Here is a 20,020-nt window from a genome sequence, read left to right on the forward strand (position 1 = left end):
TACGGTTCATACAGAGCACTAGCCGAACACTACTAATCATTCGGCACAAGACGTGATTTAGCGTTACATATAAGTTACTGTAATCACAGAGATCGGCTTACAATGGATAAGCTTCGCACGATACTGGGTAAAGCCGAATTTTTGAAGGCTGCACTTCATCGTTGTGACCGGACCTTTGAGTCCCACGCAGCAATCTACCGATGTGAATTGGCGTACCGTAGTGGTTAGCGGATACACCTGATGTGTAAAAAGTCGTACGATTGAATCTCGTCAAATGCAACGATTTTTTATTTCTAAATCTAATAAAAAATAACTTAGATAATTAAAAATTAAAGCAATACCAGCGTTCGGTCGCAAAAATGAAGTCAATTTGACCTAGGTTTCGGCCACTTCTAAGAGTGCCTTCATCAGAAATAAAACATTTAAAGAGGCCTATAACGTAAGTACAAAGTTTTAGGGAAAATTTTTTATAAGTGTAACTATCGACTAGCAGTATAAAAAGAAAAGATATAGTACTTACATGTCACGTATAAAACAAACATCAAGCGATAAAGCTTAGTCACAATTTTTTTTGAACAGAAAACATAGAAGGGAAGACACTATGGGCTGCTCACATGTCTAGCAGCAGTAGCATCAGACTTCTATGTTTTCTATTTTAAAAATTTTGTGATGGCGAGGTACTCCCCGACCAGCAAGATCCCCACATCTGTCCCCGATAGACCATGTGTGGGAATAGCTCGGACGTCAACTGTGTCCCAGTACCGGTATCCAGGACTAGTTACAATAGTTGTGTGCCATTTTGCCCGAGAGAGGGTACAACAGCGTTATGACCCCGTTCCCAACCATATCAGCGCAGGTATCCAGGTCAGAAGGGGTTACAACGTAGTAGTGGTAAGTTCTTTGTAAATTTGACTAGATATTGTTAGCAATTAAATAGCATCATATAGCCTCTTAACCTGTGAAGTTTCATTTCGTTTCATCTTCCCGTTCTCGGTGCGGCTTTTTTTCACAAGCAGTGTAGTAATACCGGTTAGAATTGGGTGTAGGTTACATGATTGTGCAGCGCTGGAAAAAATACACTACTGGCCATTAAAATTGCTACATCAAGAAGAAATGTAGATGATAAACGGGTATTCATTGGACAAATATATTATACTAGAACTGACATATGATTACATTTTCACGCAATTTGGGAGCATAGATCCTGAGAAATCAGTACCCATCACAACCACCTCTGGTCGTAATGTCGGCCTTGATACGCCTGGGCATTGAGTCAAACAGAGCTTGGATGGCGTGTACAGGTACAGCTGACCATGCAGCTGCAACACGATACCACAGTTCATCAAGAGTAGTGACTGGCGTATTGTGACGAGCCACTTGCTCGGCCACCATTGACCAGACGTTTTCAATTGGTGAGAGATCTGGAGAATGTGCTGGCCAAGGCAGCAGTCGAACATTTTCTGTATCCAGAAAGGCCCGTACAGGACCTGCAACATGCGGTCGAGCATTATCCTGATGAAATGTAGGGTTTCGCAGGGATCGAACAATGGGTAGAGCCACGGGTCGTAACACATCTGAAATGTAACGTCCACTGTTCAAAGTGCCGTCAATGCGAACAAGAGGTGACCGAGACGTGAAACCAATGGCACCCCATACCATCACGCCGGGTGATACGCCAGTATGGCGATGACGAATATACGCTTCCAATGTGCGTTCACCGCGATGTCGCCAAATACGGATGCGACCATCATGATGCTGTAAACAGAACCTGGATTCATCCGAAAAAAATGACGTTTTGCCATTCGTGCACCCAGGTTCGTCGTTGAGTCAACCCACCGATTCCATATTCTGCTAACAGTCATTGGATCTCGACCAACGCGAGCAGCAATGTCGCGATACGATAAACCGCAATCGCGATAGGTTACAATCCGACCTTTTTCAAAGTCGGAAACGTGATGGTACGCATTTCTCCTCCTTACACGAGGCAGCACAACAACGTTTCACTAGGCAACGCCGTCCAACTGCTGTTTGTGTACGAGAAATCGGTTGGAAACTTTCCCCATGTCAGCACGTTGTAGGTGTCGCCACCGGCGCCAACCCTGTGTGAATGCTCTGAAAATCTAATCATTTGCATATCACAGCATCTTCTTACTTTCGCTTAAATTTAGCGTCTGTAGCACGTCATCTTCGTGGTGTAGCAATATTAATGGCCAGTAGTGTACATTTAATGAGGAAATATAACGGAGACTACGTTCTTCCGTTCTTCAAACATTCGACAGAGCGTACCGTTTTACGTCACTAAATTTACACTGCGAAACAAAATTAAAGGGTCGCTTATTCGGAACCTCGTAACTGTCTACCACTGCGAGGTATAAGTTTGAAATTTTGCGAACAGGTGCCTACAACCTTCCACTGTAATGGCGCAAAAGCGAGCACCCTGCAACCTGATCCTCGGGCTTGGCGAAGCTTCAAACAACAAGGTACTGACACACGCGGAAAAAGGCCAGGGATCAGAATTTCACCTTGGGACGTTGATTCCCGCACATTTAGAAGCCCAAAATGACAAAAAAAAAAAAAAAAAAAATAGTTCAAATGGCTTTGAGCACTAGGGGACTTAACTTCATAGGTCATCAGTCCCCTAGAACTTAGAACTACTTAAACCTAACTAACCAAGGACATCACACGCACCCATGCCCGAGGCAGGATTCGAACCTGCGACCGTACCGGTGGCGCGGTTCCAGATTGTACCGCCTAGAACCGCTCGGCCACCCCGGCCGGCCCCAAAATGACACTTCGCAGTCCGATGAGCAACAGGGAGACGGTCTTCACAGCCTTTGACGCTGCTAATAGCCGCCGGACGATTCAACCCTTCTCTAAAGGCATCGTCGGCCTGCAATTCAACTGACCGAGATCGCATCCCGTTGTCGTGTAGCGCGACCGCAATTTTTGCTCTGTTGTACAGGGTGGAACCACTAGGACCATTCAAAATCATTCGACGAAATGTGAACCGGATCCGAAGCAGCAAAGGGTGTTGATGCTTTTTCAGCCCTCCGGTTTCGCGACCTCCTGTGGCTTGTGACCTGGACACACGTGTGAATAAAACGGCAAAGACCTCTCCAGTTTGGCGACACCTTCGGTGCCATCTGCGCGGTCTTGTTGAATACTTAAAAAGTGTACCTGTACAGAGAGAGCCCGTCCTTTATTACTAGGCACTGGTGTGACTGGTAAGCCTTTAGACACCTCTCAGAGGGGCGCTACGTTGCTGTACTAGTGCCTGCTGGCCCATGCGAAACCTAAAGGGTGTCGAAAGCGAAAGGGCTGCCCATCATGTCGCCGCTACAGATCAATGATTCGCTCTCTCTGTATAGGAATATGTTTAGGCAGCAATTTCCCTGGGGATAATTACCCCCTGAGGGGTAAAATGAAATTTTCTGAGGGGTAAAAACTAAACGATTCCATTCTGTTTCAGTAACGAAATAAATTATTTTCAGAAGACTCCAGATACACACTGTAAAAATGGAATCGTAAATGTCAGACGAAACATCAGAGAAAGTACGTCTGATGATGATGCACACCCAGTATAATATACACTCCTGGAAATTGAAATAAGAACACCGTGAATTCATTGTCCCAGGAAGGGGAAACTTCATTGACACATTCCTGGGGTCAGATACATCACATGATCACACTGACAGAACCACAGGCACATAGACACAGGCAACAGAGCATGCACAATGTCGGCACTACTACAATGAATATCCACCTTTCGCAGCAATGCAGGCTGCTATTCTCCCATGGAGACGATCGTAGAGATGCTGGATGTAGTCCTGTGGAACGGCTTGCCATGCCATTTCCACCTGGCGCCTCAGTTGGACCAGCGTTCGTGCTGGACGTGCAGACCGCGTGAGACGACGCTTCATCCAGTCCCAAACATGCTCAATGGGGGACAGATCCGGAGATCTTGCTGGCCAGGGTAGTTGACTTACACCTTCTAGAGCACGTTGGGTGGCACGGGATACATGCGGACGTGCATTGTCCTGTTGGAACAGCAAGTTCCCTTGCCGGTCTAGGAATGGTAGAACGATGGGTTCGATGACGGTTTGCATGTACCGTGCACTATTCAGTGTCCCCTCGACGATCACCAGTGGTGTACGGCCAGTGTAGGAGATCGCTCCCCACACCATGATGCCGGGTGTTGGCCCTGTGTGCCTCGGTCGTATGCAGTCCTGATTGTGGCGCTCACCTGCACGGCGCCAAACACGCATACGACCATCATTGGCACCAAGGCAGAAGCGACTCTCATCGCTGAAGACGACACGTCTCCATTCGTCCCTCCATTCACGCCTGTCGCGACACCACTGGAGGTGGGCTGCACGATGTTGGGGCGTGAGCGGAAGACGGCCCAACGGTGTGCGGGACCGTAGCCCAGCTTCATGGAGACGATTGCGAATGGTCCTCGCCGATACCCCAGGAGCAACAGTGTCCCTAATTTGCTGGGAAGTGGCGGTGTGGTCCCCTACGGCACTGCGTAGGATCCTACGGTCTTGGCGTGCATCCGTGCGTCGCTGCGGTCCGGTCCCAGGTCGACGGGCACGTGCACCTTCCGCCGACCACTGGCGACAACATCGATGTACTGTGGAGACCTCACGCCCCACGTGTTGAGCAATTCGGCGGTACGTCCACCCGGCCTCCCGCATGCCCACTATACGCCCTCGCTCAAAGTCCGTCAACTGCACATACGGTTCACGTCCACGCTGTCGCGGCATGCTACCAGTGTTAAAGACTGCGATGGAGCTCCTTATGCCACGTCAAACTGGCTGACACTGACGGCGGCGGTGCACAAATGCTGCGCACCTAGCGCCATTCGACGGCCAACACCGCGGTTCCTGGTGTGTCCTCTGTGCCGTGCGTGTGATCATTGCTTGTACAGCCCTCTCGCAGTGTCCGGAGCAAGTATGGTGGGTCTGACACACCGGTGTCAATGTGTTCTTTTTTCCATTTCCAGGAGTGTATATACCAACACTGGAACCGGTCCTGCACCTATGCAGATGACACTGCTGTCAGTGCTCAAGGAGCGACGTTTGAAGAATTAGAATCCAAGCTAACATCTGCTCTCGAAGAACTTGCTAACTGCTACGACAACTACCTGAAACCTAATCCGCATGGCCGGCCGGTGTGGCCGTGCGATTCTAGGCGCTACTGTCTGGAACCGCGTGACTGCTACGGTCGCAGGTTCGAATCCTGCCTCGGGCATGGATGTGTGTGATGTCCTTAGGTTAGTTAGGTTTAAGTAGTTCTAAGTTCTAGGGGACTGATGACCTCAGATGTTAAGTCCCATAGTGCTCAGAGCCATTTGAACCATTTGAATCCGCATGAAGGAGGCAAAAGAAAGCTGAACATCACTTGGAAACGAAGCAATTTAAATCACTGCAGTCATTCCAAATACCTAGGGTTGAAACTGGATCGCCCCTTTGCTTGCAAACAGCACTGTGTAGACACCAAAATACCTAGGGTTGAAACTGGATCGTCCCTTTGCTTGCAAACAGCACTGTGTAGACACCAGGCAGAAGGTATACACCACGATTAATCACGTCCGCAAACCGACAAACTCCACACGGGGAGCACATTCCAGCATCCTCTGCGCATCCGCTCTTGCTCTATGTTCCTCTGCTGCCGCTCCAATCTGGAGGAACTCTGCACATACTAATCATGTTGATCTGGCTCATCACGAGTCCCTACGATCAGCGCCAGATACAAGAAGACGGGTAACAACAGATTGGAAAAAAAGCAATAAGAAACCGATCTAAGGCATCCATTATTTGTAACACACGCTTCTCCACCACGATCGAAATCCATAAAAAGCTTCCTTCTTACAACAGCACCAATCCAAACTTCAGCAAAAGCCCTCCCAACTGAGCTGTGGAGAACAAAGTCTCCGGGAGGATTGTGAATGCAAAAGAGAAGCTACTACCAGGCTGCCATCTCCAATATGAGACTTGGATGACCGTCTTCAGACTGAGAACAGCAGCAACAAGATGCGAAATAAATTTGAAGACGTGAGGTACGAATGATGGATTTCGTGAATGTGGGACAAGACAGGGTTCGGAGCGAACCCTGTGACGTGTTTGCATGACAGTGTCGTTCTAACGGCTGAACACTGATCTCACAGAGCGTGAAATTCTCTCAAGCGTTAATATTAGGTTTTGCTTTTAGGATTCTACAAGTAAACTCATGATTCTTTAAAGAATCGAACTCCCATGTATAAAAGAGCTTCAAACGTCTGATTACTTTACAAATGCATGCAAGAAAAAGTTTGGAAAAGGCATGAAATTATACTTTAAGTTTGTTGGAAGTCATAAATCGTTCTGATTATAAAACACTGGATGAATGTATTGTGGGTAATTTGCGCAACAGTTTAAGCAAAAGCTAGTTTCTCACTATTCTCAATGTTTATGATGTCATATATCCTGACCTATGTGTCGTACAATTGTATAGTTTTGAATGTTCATTCAGTGCTGTATGTGGATACTGTCCGCTAAGTGTGTTGCGTATATAGTTAGTAGTAAAGACGTAATAAAATAAAAAGTTATGCCTGATCTTGAAAATTTACTGCGCGCCATTTTAAGCAGAAGCTAGTTTTTCATCCAGCTAATTGTATTTGATGTCATATGTCCTAAACTATTTGTCGTACAATGATATCATTTTGCAGGTACGTTCAGTGGTACAAGTGAATACTGTCTGCAAAACGTATTGCGAATACAGTTAGTAGTAAAGAAGTTATAAATCAAAACGTCGTGTACGATGCTGAAGTTTGACAGCACGAGCGAAAATGTAGTAAGAGAGATTTTTTTCCCTTTCGTCGTTTTGTTGTGGGTGTCAGCGAGAAAAAGTTTCGTCAAGGTTTGGATTTATAAGTAAAATTTGTTGGAAGTCGGTGCTCTCATTCTCAGCTGCTGAAAGAATAAACTCAGGATATCTGCCCACCGCCAGTTACGCTCTCTCAAGCCAAACACACTATCTCCAACTGTAATTCCTGTCTTATTTAGTTAAACTTTTAACATAAGAGTATACATTTTAGTGAGTAGATTATGACAGCATTTTAAATTTTTATATTCGGTCAATAATCAAGCGAAATATTGAAAATCAATTTTTGTTGCCCATGGAAGCCGTTAGATAAGTAACCTACAACCATTTCCAGGCTAATCGCTTGCTGTATTATGTTTTGGTGTTTTTGGACTCGGATAAATAAATAAATACGTAAGTAAATAAATAAAGCCTTGTAACGTGAACTGTATGTTTGTAGGAATCTAGCACTAGCAGTATATACTACTGCTTATTGCTGGGTAAGCGACTTTAAACAAGCACTTGCAAAGTTTATTCTGAAAGTTTTCCTGGTATCGTTAAAGTAGATCGTCAAATCACGATTCAGCTGATGTTTTGAAACGGTAGTTCAAAAAAATGGCTCTGAGCACTATGGGACTGAAACGGTAGTCTTCTGATAGTGTACCTCGGTGGCTGAGTGGGTAAGTAGGAAGCCAGACCCCGAAATGAGAAGCTTCAATATTCAACGCTCATTAGCTCCTAAGGTGTTTTTCCCTTCATTTATTTCTCTTTTCCCCTCTTGCAGTGATTCGTACATGTGAAAAATCAACCGTGACCAGCCGTGCACGTTAAAGTATAGCGCCCGCTGTAACTGGCCCGGTAAAAACTGTTTACACTGGACACAGCGTGACTTCATGTCAAAACTTTCCACAATGCTTTTCACACAGTGGTATTCACACCAAGCGCCAACGGAACAGAGCGACGTCAGAGATTGTCTGAAGGAAAGTTCTGACGTTGACGGGATGGTGGTATCATCTGCTAGCACTGTAGTTAACCTATTCTCTTTGCGCTTGCGCATGTTAAAATGGTGGATCTTGTATCCTCTTGGTATTCACATTATTGCCTGCTCGTTTCCTTGACAAACTGAGAAGTTTGCATGAGAAAATTATATTTTTTCTACCAGTGTTATCTCTCGAAAGAGGCGAAATTTATTCATATTTTAGAATAGACTTACAAAGGAAGTTCTACACCACGTATGAATACGAGAAAAAAATAAAGCGTCTTTTAACGAATATTTTTCAACAGTACATTATTTGGCATTTAGGAAAGAAAAGACGCAAAAGATAAAGCGAAAAGGGCAAATGTGTACTACATTCGAAATATTATTGCTGTGTTTGCATATTTTCTAGAGCGAAGTTGCAAGTTTTATAATGTTTGCAGGGCGCGCTTCCTGTCATTTCAGTTCTCAGAAGCGTGTACAATATGATGTTTGTCAAGAACATCAATCATTAATTTTGCTTTTGCCAATGATTAATGCATGTACTACCAGGGCTACTTCCATAATGCTGATACTACATTCCGACGTTTTGTAAGACGGAAACTCCCTTACAACCTCACTTTTAACGTCCGCTACTGAGCAGTGCAACATTGCATCATAATGGTGTTTCGTCCGGCCCGTACTTAAGTCAATTGAAAAGTTAGAGGAAGGAAAGGCTACCACCTCCAATAAGATCATACCTATTTTCTGTGCAAACATACACGTTTTTAAATGAACAATGTCTATTGATATTAACAGACTAAAAGTAGGGTAAATTAGAAAGTCAGTGATGTTTGTTGCAGGATTCTGGAAAGAGTTGTTTACGACATATCGTATATTGAAAAATTTCCACACCAACACCGGTTTATGACATCCAACTTGCGTAATTGCTAGGTACGATGCTGTTAAGTTTGCTCACAGTGTGCTTGTCTATTCCTTGAATGCATTGCGACTTGCTAGTCAGTTAGTTTGTGACAGTCCAAGCACCTGAAGTGATATGTGTTACGCACGTGGTCCATGCATTCTCCATCGACATAGGTTCCATCCCTATCACATCTCTCTCTCGCCATCAAGAGCAGCATGGCAATGATTATATGAGAATCATGTCAACTTCTGCACATGTGCATTAAAACTGGACACTCCAAATGTATCATGTATCTTGTTTCGTTATGAACTCACAGTTACCAATCATGGTCTGGTAAACCGTCGAAACATGCACTATCGGTCTGTTGACAATTCCCGTTGGCTTCACTAGGTGGAACGTCATCGTCCATGAAGTGTAAACGGGTGGTGTGGGATAGTGAACCATCAGATCACAGGCCCGTTTTTCATAGACGGAACACTGAACGCGCTCAAGTATCACAGCCTCCTAACAGACCATTTTCCACGTTTGCTAGATGACGTTCCACCGCAGACTAGGAGCAACCTTTGGTACCAGCATGATGGCTGTCCAGCCCACTGTGCACGAAGTACTACATCATGTATTCACAAATTGTTTCCAAATCGTTGGGTTGGTTGCTGAGGACCTATACCCTGGCCAGCCCCTTCCCCAGATTTGACATCTGCAGACTTTTTTTTCTATGGGAAAGGCTGAAAGACGCTGCCTACAAGGATATACCAACTACACCCAGTGATATGTAACGACATATTACCTGCAACCTGCTAGGGCATCTTTGCTGAAATGCTAGCATATATGCAGCAGTCGTTCCATACCTGAATGGAAGCCAGTATTGCTGCTGCTGGTGGTCATTTTAAACACAACCTTTGATGGTCAATTGTCTCGTTACTGGTGAAAACCCACGTAACTAGTGTATGCAGTTGTATTGTTCTTTCGTGTGTTCTACCGCGGTTACTGTACAAGTACCGATGAGTGAAATTTTCAAAATACAGTATCTAGTAAACGACTCGCAATAGAATCCCGCAACAACCACCTATGACATTCCAATTTACACTAATTTTAGTATGTTAATGTCAATAGGCATTCTTACACAAAAAATACGCTTTCTAAGTATTATTATAATCTATTGGTTGGCTAACAATACGATCCCCTGACTACCAATCCATTCTGTCAACCCTGCACATCAATAGCACTTTCCATTTCTGCGACATTTGCGGTGCAAATTTTAGGTGATTCACCCTACATTAAAAAAAAAATACAAAAATCCGACTGCCATGTGGTCCTCTGGTGAGACCAACACAAATTTCGCATTTCAGAAGAGAGTGCAGCACATTCACGTAATGGGCGAGGAAAAGTGACTGTCTATTTACATGCACCAATACGCGTATTGACCTCGCTAATCTTATTCTCACGATCCTTACGCTAGATATACTATGGTGCCAGCATAACTATGGCCCTGGCGTCAAATGTAAAAAATGGCTCTGAGCACTATGGGACTTAACATCTATGGTCATCAGTCCCCTAGAACTTAGAACTACTTAAACCTAACTAACCTAAGGACATCACACAACACCCAGCCATCACGAGGCAGAGAAAATCCCTGACCCCGCGTCAAATGTATATTCTCCGAAATTTCCAGACAGAGTGTCGCGAGATTGGGTCCCAAGCGGTATTTTTTTCCAGTTTCTAGGGTCAAGCAAGCTTGAAAAAAAAATCTTCAGATAAATGGGTACATGTACTGTTAACGAGTACTATACAGTGCTAGAAACAAATCTGACGTGGAGGAACGGAATATCGCTGGCTCGAGCTCGACAAATATTATGTTAGGAATCAGCTTTTCTTTTCCTTTTTTAGCAATTCAGTGTCTTTTGCTACAATTTTTACCTATTTTATTTATCCGTTCTTGTATAAGACCGTGTCCCTTCGTGGGAAACTGTTACATAGCTTGTCGATGATCGATTTTAAACAATTCAAAAAGATTTTCCCCTTTTCAGGTCGCCAACTGAAAAGTATTCCATCACCAATACGCCCGCTGTAAACTACGAGATGGCGCATGGTAAGAAGTACATTTTCATTTGGTTATTATGAGGTTTTGCGTACATTTACACAAATATATCCCATATGCAACTGTACTACACACATTGCCGTTACTTAAAAGTCAAACACGAGTATATTTGTTAAAAAGAACATCACACAAATGGCTTCCATCATGGCAATGCATTGCTGAAGCCGTTCGCGTTAGTTACTCATTACGTTTACAATCATTATTGAGGTATGACCTCAATCTCCTCCAGGATTACGGCTTCCAACTCATCAGTATCGGGATCACGCCGGTCATGGCGTATCACCTAACTGTGAGAGTAATAGATGTGGAAAGCGGCGCCTCAGGATAGTCGTTGAATTACGGGCCGTATGGGTTGTAGCCCAAACTTGCTGAAACCTTATCTCTTTTAGGCCTTATCTCTTCAGACGGCAACGTCCTTGCAGCTGTGGAGTGAAGAAATTGTTAATCATGGCCGCATACTGCTCGTAACTGACATTCACTGTTGTCCTTTAAGATATAGGGCCCAGTGGTTCCAAGGGACTGGACTGCCAACAGCACAACAGACACGGACGACCTTCGGGCTACACTGGGAATTTTCATGAATGAACTTCAGGTTTGTTGTCCGCGTAATATCAGAAGTTTTGTTTATTGTGAAACCCATTCATTACTAGATTTGTTAGACATGCGCCAGCCTGGTCACTTCTGCCCAGCAATGTTGTGCAGAAATTACGCCTACTCACTTCGTCTCCAGACTATAACTGTTTGAGCCACTTGCAGCTTAAAAGGATTAAATGTTAAATCCAGTTTCACGATCTTCTGCAGAGACGCCCAAGGGACGGACAGATCGCTGTGGGCTTCGATTCAGAGCTACGCAAATGCATCGGATAATTCCCGGCGTTCGAATTGTTATTTCAAGTCCGTAGTGATTCAGTTTTGTTATGGAACTCGTCTCACTCTTTGTTTTATCCCCCTGGATATTGTCCTTCGGTCTGGAACACGGCAATCGTAGTCTCATCCAAGGTGCACTGCGCGCTGGACAGCCGCAACGCCCTCTGCACACAATTGATCTCATCCACTGCCTCAATACGCCCATGTAATAGCCAAATTTCCATGCTGAGCTGAATGGCAAACTAGTGGGTCCGATTAAATGAGGCAGACGGTGCGTGCACATCTACATCTACATCTTAGAAACTGAAATGTGCTATTTCCCGTGGGTCACCGTGTACAACTGCTGCATTGTAGACGAAGAAAAGAAACGAGAGTGTGGAACTGCGAAAACATCTTCGCAATTTAATAAAAGGCGGTAAACTTTCTGGACACACAATCAGTTTATAAACGGATGGAAAAGTTCACGAGAACAGCATTCGCAAAGGTAAGAACGGCGGAAAGAGTGCAAGTGGAGAGTGAGGAGAACACTTAATTCCGCAGAGAAACATAATTTAATACAAGATAATACATTTCCCACAAACAATTTTAGCGAATGAGAACGTCACGATCACAACGTGTGACGGGGAACTGGGAATCTTTGTCGCTGCGAATAATTCAGTTGTGGCTGATCCTGGCAGAATTTGTCCTCCATACGATGGAAAGATTGTACAGTTCTCTTTATCGCAGAACTTCCGGTAACAAACTTATTTATACTTTTTTGTTTAGTAAATTCCTCAGATGCAGCAAAAAATTGATATTTTAGTAGTACTTTATCAGCGTCACAGTGTGCATTTGCACTTGGACAAACAATTCCGACCATGAAGGACATGATACATAGCAAGTGACGGGCGAAAACTTCCGCAGTGATTGGCGATTTGTGATGGGCGGAAATTTATGCAGTGATTTCTTTTTATGACGATTTGTGATGGCCACAGTGTACCGCTCTTGCAAGAGACTGGCGTACCTACACTGAAGGTCTGAAGTGTTACAGTTTCAATAAACACAAGGCACATGTTGGAATTAGTGAGAGTCGACATGAAGAATTAACTAGAGGGTTCGACTTGTAATTTGCGATACTTGAATGCAGTACATCTAAAGTGCTTGAAACAAAGCATTTTCTACCACGCATAGTCTATGAGGTCTGTTCAAAAAATTCCGGAACTTCGTCCACAAAATTTTTCTACTCTTACCTTTTGCTTATTGTGCATGGTCTCCTTCGAAATACTCCCCTCCACAATTGATACACCGCTCACAACGCCCTTTTTCAGTTCTGGAAGCAGTGTTGGGAAGACTCTTGCTGGATCGCGGGAGCGCCGTCTGTGAATTTTCTTTTATCTCGTCTATCGTTGCAAACTTCGTTCTTTCAACGTCGTTTTCGACTTTGGAAACAATAAAAGTTCGCAGGGGCCAGACCTGGAGAGAACGGAGGATGAGGCAGCACAGTGATTTCGTTTTTCGTGAAGTACTCTCGCACCAACAGGGATGAATGTGCAGGTGCGTTATCGTGATGCCAGAGCCATGAATTGTCTCCCCACATTTCAGGACGTTTCCTCCTCACATTTTCTCGCAGGCGTCGCAGCACGTCCCGATAGTACCATCGATTAACAGTTTGTCCCTGTGGCACGAATTCATGATGAACTAATCCATCAAAGTCAAAGAAAACTTTCTGCATGGCTTTGATATTTGACCTGACCTGACGAGCTTCTTTTGGTCTTGGCGAACCTTTCCCGGCCCATTGTGAAGATTGAACCTTGGTCTCAAAATAATAACCGTAGATCAACATCCCATCACCAGATATGATTCTCTTAAGGAACATCTCGTTCGCATTTGCGCGATCCAAAAGCTCTTCACTGATTGCGAGACAAAGGTCTTTCTGACTTGACTCAGAGCCGTGGGGCGAACTTAGCGGCAACACGATGCATTCCAAGATGCTGTGTCAGGATTTTATGACGTGATCCCACTGAAATGTTACATTCTTCTGCAATCTCTCGGACAGTCAGTCTTCGATTGGCACGCCCAATTTCGCTGGCGTTCCTGACACGAGCGTTGTCGGTAGACGACGAAGGGTGTCCTGAACGAGGGCTATCTTTAACTTCCGGCTGGACATTTTTAAACCATTTGAACCATTCGTAACACCGAGTACGGCTTAAGCACTCATAACCGTAGGCTTTCTACATCATTTGGTGTGTCTCTGTAAACGTTTCCTTGAGTTTCACGGAAAATTCAATGCAGACGCGTTGCTCCTCTAACTCTTGCCATCTCGAATTTCGCAAACTGTGCGAGAAGATGTTCTGCTCGATACAGGACTGAAAAATAACCAACAGACATATGACAATGAAACTTCCGGCAGTTACACATGAAACACTGGCATGTGCAGGGATGCTACCCGTATTTCGCTCCAACACACCAATGGCGCCAAATTATGAATGTTCTGGATTTTTTTGAACAGACCTCGTATCTCGTACAGTAGAGGAACAGCATGACAATGCACCCTGTCATAAAACAACATCTGTGAGGCAATTGCTTGTAGGCAATAACATTCCTGAAAAGCACTGGGCTGCCCAGAGTCCCGATCTGTACCCAATGGAACACTTTTGGGATGAGTCTGAACGCTGACTTCGTTCCAGATACCCAGCACCAAACATCACTACATTTTCCGATTTCGGCTCTTAAGGAAGAATGGGCTGCCTTTCCTCCACAGACATTCAAGCACCTCATTGAAAGTGTCCCCAACAAATTTCAAGCCACGGTAAAGGCGAGCGCTGGACACCTCTTATTAGTGTCTACTGATAGGTGTCCAGATGCTTGTGATTGGATAGCGCAAATCTGGATGGCTTGAATGGGATTTGAACTACCGTCCTCCAAAAAACGAAGCGATTTTGTTAACCACCTCGTTCGGTTAAAAATGTTCGAGAACATCGGAGATACGTGATCTGGTTAAGGATTGAGACGAAAACTGCACCGCTGCAACACAGGAACGTATTCCATAATTAACAAAATTACACATTGTAGGCTTTCACGGCCGGTATCTTCTTCGCTTAAAGCTTCCGGGCAGATAGGCCGTAGTCGATGTATAAAACTGTCCCCTGATGTTTCGTCTCCGACTGCGGGAGACATCCTCCGAGGTAAAGCGGCGAAGTTAAGTCCGGGTATTCATTTTGTACCGTCACTGGTAAAGGCTATGGGTGTACACACGTCCACGCTGTTCAAGGTTTGGAATGTTAGCAGTGTCGGTACAGAATGAAGATGCGGACTTAACACTCGTTCGACCTATACTTCAGTATTGCTCATCAGTGTGGGATCCGTACCAGGTCGGGTTGACAGATGAGATAGAGAAGATTCAAAGAAGAGCGTCGCGTTTCGTCACAGGGTTATTTGGTAACCGTGATAGCGTTACGGAGATGTTTAGCAAACTCAAGTGGCAGGCTCTGCAAGAGAGGCGCTCTGCATCGCGGTGTACTTTGCTGTCCAGGTTTCGAGAGGGTGAGTTTCTGGATGAGGTATCAAATATATTACTTCCCCCTACTTATACCTCCCGAGGAGATCACGAATGTAAAATTAGAGAGATTCGAGCGCGCACGGAGGCTTTACGGCAGTCGTTCTCCCCGCGAACCATACGCGACTGGAACAGGAAAGGGAGATAATGACAGTGGCACGTAAAGTGCCCTCCGCCACGCACCGTTGGGTGGCTTGCGGAGTATAAATGTAGATGTAGAACTTCGCCGCTTTACCTCGGAGGATGTCGCCCGCAGTCGGAGACGAAACGTCTGGGGAGAGTTTTATACATAGCCTCTCAGCCCGGACGTTTTAAGTGAACATAACAAAATTACAATTTCGTTTTCCGATCGTCAACCCTAAGGGGCACACAGTTTTAGTTTGGGAGGAAGATTCAGATCAGCGTGAACTCAGCTGCAGAATGAAAAATTCATTCTGTACATCATTCTTTCATTTGGGCACTACCAAGAGGAAACATAAATGCATGACTTTGAGGCGAATATAAAATAAATTTCTTTGTTGCAAAAAACATGGAGAATGTTATCAGAATGGTAACGAATTATTGGCTATAGATTTAAGTATGTTAGTCAACAAATAGCCTAATTCCAAGAAAGTTTTCCAGAATTTTGTAGCTTTTGCAACCTTCAACAACATATGAAAACCAATTTTTCACAAAGGCTCAGAACTGATGAACGATTCGATTTCTGGAATGGGGTGAGAAAAACATCGCCCTCATATCTAAGGACGGATGGAGAGGAGTCGGGTAACTTTCTCCTCTTGTGTTGGCAAGATATGAAAATCCCTCTAAGATATTTACCAAGAAGAGCAAACAAAAAACACTCACAGCAGTTTTTTTTCTAACAGGGAATGAAACGGTAAAAGAAATTTCCCAAGGAAATGAAAAAGGTTACTAAAATACATTTGTTTGAAAAGGCAGCTTCATCATCCTTCATGAGAAATGTATACTACACAGTTAACGGTTATTTACAGTACTCAGACTAGTGGTTCGTAATTAAAGGGGATAGCTACAACACTCTGCGTATTACAATACATGATCACACTGTAAAGCTTTTACAAGAAAATCATGCTTCGAGATCTATAGCGCATGATAGGAATGCCTTGCCATTCTTCTGAGTTCAGAATGTCAGTCAACGTGGGGAGAGGCTGACTCAGTTTTTCAGGTGACGCGGAGACGTGCATAGAGCATAGCTGCATGTTTACGGGCCTGGTGTAAGTTTTCCTACCAGAGTGGAGTTAGTGCAATTTGCACAAAACCACGTTCATGTTACAGGAGTCACCAGCGGGTGAATTTAGTATGTGTGCAGCAACGGAATGGTTCAAATGGCTCTGAGAACTATGCGACTTAACTTCTGAGGTCATCAGTCGCCTAGAACTTAGAACTAATTAAACCTAACTAACCTAAGGACATCACACACATCCATATCCGAGGCAGCAACGGAGACCAAAACTATGTTTCACGTTATGAGTTGTCTGGAGCAAACTACACTCCTGGAAATGGAAAAAAGAACACATTGACACCGGTGTGTCAGACCCACCATACTTGCTCCGGACACTGCGAGGGGGCTGTACAAGCAATGATCACACGCACGGCACAGCGGACACACCAGGAACCGCGGTGTTGGCCGTCGAATGGCGCTAGCTGCGCAGCATTTGTGCACCGCCGCCGTCAGTGTCAGCCAGTTTGCCGTGGCATACGGAGCTCCATCGCAGTCTTTAACACTGGTAGCATGCCGCGACAGCGTGGACGTGAACCGTATGTGCAGTTGACGGACTTTGAGCGAGGGCGTATAGTGGGCATGCGGGAGGCCAGGTGGACGTACCGCCGAATTGCTCAACACGTGGGGCGTGAGGTCTCCACAGTACATCGATGTTGTCGCCAGTGGTCGGCGGAAGGTGCACGTGCCCGTCGACCTGGGACCGGACCGCAGCGACGCACGGATGCACGCCAAGACCGTAGGATCCTACGCAGTGCCGTAGGGGACCGCACCGCCACTTCCCAGCAAATTAGGGACACTGTTGCTCCTGGGGTATCGGCGAGGACCATTCGCAACCGTCTCCATGAAGCTGGGCTACGGTCCCGCACACCGTTAGGCCGTCTTCCGCTCACGCCCCAACATCGTGCAGCCCGCCTCCAGTGGTGTCGCGACAGGCGTGAATGGAGGGACGAATGGAGACGTGTCGTCTTCAGCGATGAGAGTCGCTTCTGCCTTGGTGCCAATGATGGTCGTATGCGTGTTTGGCGCCGTGCAGGTGAGCGCCACAATCAGGACTGCATACGACCGAGGCACACAGGGCCAACACCCGGCATCATGGTGTGGGGAGCGATCTCCTACACTGGCCGTACACCACTGATGATCGTCGAGGGGACACTGAATAGTGCACGGTACATCCAAACCGTCATCGAACCCACCGTTCTACCATTCCTAGACCGGCAAGGGAACTTGCTGTTCCAACAGGACAATGCACGTCCGCATGTATCCCGTGCCACCCAACGTGCTCTAGAAGGTGTAAGTCAACTACCCTGGCCAGCAAGATCTCCGGATCTGTCCCCCATTGAGCATGTTTGGGACTGGATGAAGCGTCGTCTCACGCGGTCTGCACGTCCAGCACGAACGCTGGTCCGACTGAGGCGCCAGGTGGAAATGGCATGGCAAGCGTTCCACAGGACTACATCCAGCATCTCTACGATCGTCTCCATGGGAGAATAGCAGCCTGCATTGCTGCGAAAGGTGGATATACACTGTACTAGTGCCGACATTGTGCATGCTCTGTTGCCTGTGTCTATGTGCCTGTGGTTCTGTCAGTGTGATCATGTGATGTATCTGACCCCAGGAATGTGTCAATAAAGTTTCCCCTTCCTGGGACAATGAATTCACGGTGTTCTTATTTCAATTTCCAGGAGTGTATGTGGAAATGAAAGAACATTTTACAATAGGGACCAACCGAATGAGCACCATAGTTGTGAAGACACTGCCCTCATATTCGGGAGATGGAGTTTGCAATATCCGGTCATCCTGATAGACGTTTTCCTAAATCATTTCAAGAAAATGCTGGGTTGGCTCCTTCATTAAGGTCACAGCCGACCACCAGTCCTATCCTCATAAAAGCATACTTATATATTCTGTGTGTATGTATATTTCTGACAGAGATATTAATTTTCATTGTTTTACAATGACAAATACCGCACCATTGCAAGACGATCCCTGGATGAATAAATAAATATTCTGCATTAATTATCCGAAGCTTCAACTTTTTAAAAAAATTCGTTTCAATCATCAGGTGTGGAACAGTCACGACAACGAAAATGTGTTCCGGACGGGCTGTCGAACCCGGATTTCCAGACTTACGTGAGCGGACGCCTTAACATTTTGTAATTCCCGTAAAGGGATGGACATTTTAATTGAAAGTCACCGACTGAGAAAGGCGGATAAATACGATATTATGTATGTAACGTACACAGGAATGACATTTTAATTGAAAATCCTGCCTGGTATCGGGGGATAAATACATCGTACTGCCTGCATGCATTCGTATTTATCCGCCGATACCAAGCAGCACCTTTAAATTAAAATGCCCTCCCGTGTACTGGAATTACATAATGTGTATACGAGTACAGACTGTGACGCATGAACGACGATACATGGAAATCTGGGTCTGGCTGTGAGTCGCGCACAGGTAGCCAAAGGAGTCAAAGCGACCGTTCGCGTAAAGCGCGAAATTCGGGTTCGAGTCCCGGGCCGGCACAAATTTTCACTGCCGTCATTCAGTTATACAGCTGACGGTTGTTCGTATTCGTAGCTGTGAATGCATTTCATGTATTTCATAACGGCTGTTGTCATGCATGCATGTCCGGAGGAAAACTGCGTCTTCTTCTTAACACAGGCACTGCAGTGTCGTATATACCTTTAGTACGGTGTACACTAATGATCAACAGCATCCAGGGGGAAGACACAACAGAGCTGCTGACTCGACAATGTGCACCGAAACTGCACTAGAAAAGCGATAAGCAATGATGCACACGGCTGGGCTGGGCGCAAGCGGCCCATCGTGGAACGTTTAGCCTGACCCCACACGCGTCAGCTATAGTGATCCGAAGACGCCTGTCGTGTGGACGACGTGTAAAGTTCAATGTAAAGCGAAGCGCTTCACCTCATCGCTTCTGAATGCACGGTCTCCAGCGTAAAAAGGCCTTTACAGGTGTTGTAGTCAGGGCATACGACAATCTCTGCCATACTATCATCAACTTGGCGGTATTAGGCTAGGCGCTGGCAACCGCTATGAGACATGCGACCGATGTGTGGTAACACCCTGCTGACTTGGTCTGCGCTAAGGGTAGGCTTAACTATTAATTACGAGCAACAAGTCACAACGTTGTAGTTCCAACAACGTGACTGGTACCAGAAACATATTATTTAACAGATTCCACGTAGGACATGAAGTACGCCAATACCAGCGGAACACTTCGTATTATTACAGCAGCGCTTACTAACATTAACTGTTCTATCCGGTAGCAGTATCTGGCTGAGGAAACCATTATAAATTTTGATGTACTTAATATTCAAAACAATGCACCCACGCTTCCTTCAACAAATACGAATTCACATTTAATAACAGAATATTTTCTACTCCCAAAATTGAATTTAAAATTACTACTCTTAACTTTGCTTTAGTACACTATGCGATCAAAAGTATCCGGACACCCCCAAAAACATACGTTTTTCATATTAGGTGCATTGTGCTGCCACCTACAGACAGGTACTCCGTATCAGCGACCTCA

General features: G+C 45.3%; 2 protein-coding genes across 2 annotated transcripts in view; one reads left to right on the forward strand and one right to left on the reverse strand.

The window, feature by feature from the left end:
* Positions 1-20,020, forward strand: part of LOC126194641 (uncharacterized) — a 183,112-nt gene that overhangs the window by 155,860 nt on the left and 7,232 nt on the right. The window contains exon 2 of the mRNA XM_049932813.1: positions 10,751-10,812. Within this exon, the coding sequence (XP_049788770.1) occupies positions 10,803-10,812 (10 nt within the window). The 5' untranslated portion in view covers positions 10,751-10,802. The remainder of the gene's footprint in view (positions 1-10,750; positions 10,813-20,020) is intronic.
* The window catches only part of LOC126194638 (WW domain-binding protein 4), a 130,961-nt gene that overhangs the window by 50,832 nt on the left and 60,109 nt on the right, over positions 1-20,020 (reverse strand). The window lies entirely within an intron of this gene.

This window comes from Schistocerca nitens, chromosome 7 (assembly GCF_023898315.1).
Source record: "Schistocerca nitens isolate TAMUIC-IGC-003100 chromosome 7, iqSchNite1.1, whole genome shotgun sequence".
Taxonomy (NCBI): domain Eukaryota; kingdom Metazoa; phylum Arthropoda; class Insecta; order Orthoptera; family Acrididae; genus Schistocerca; species Schistocerca nitens.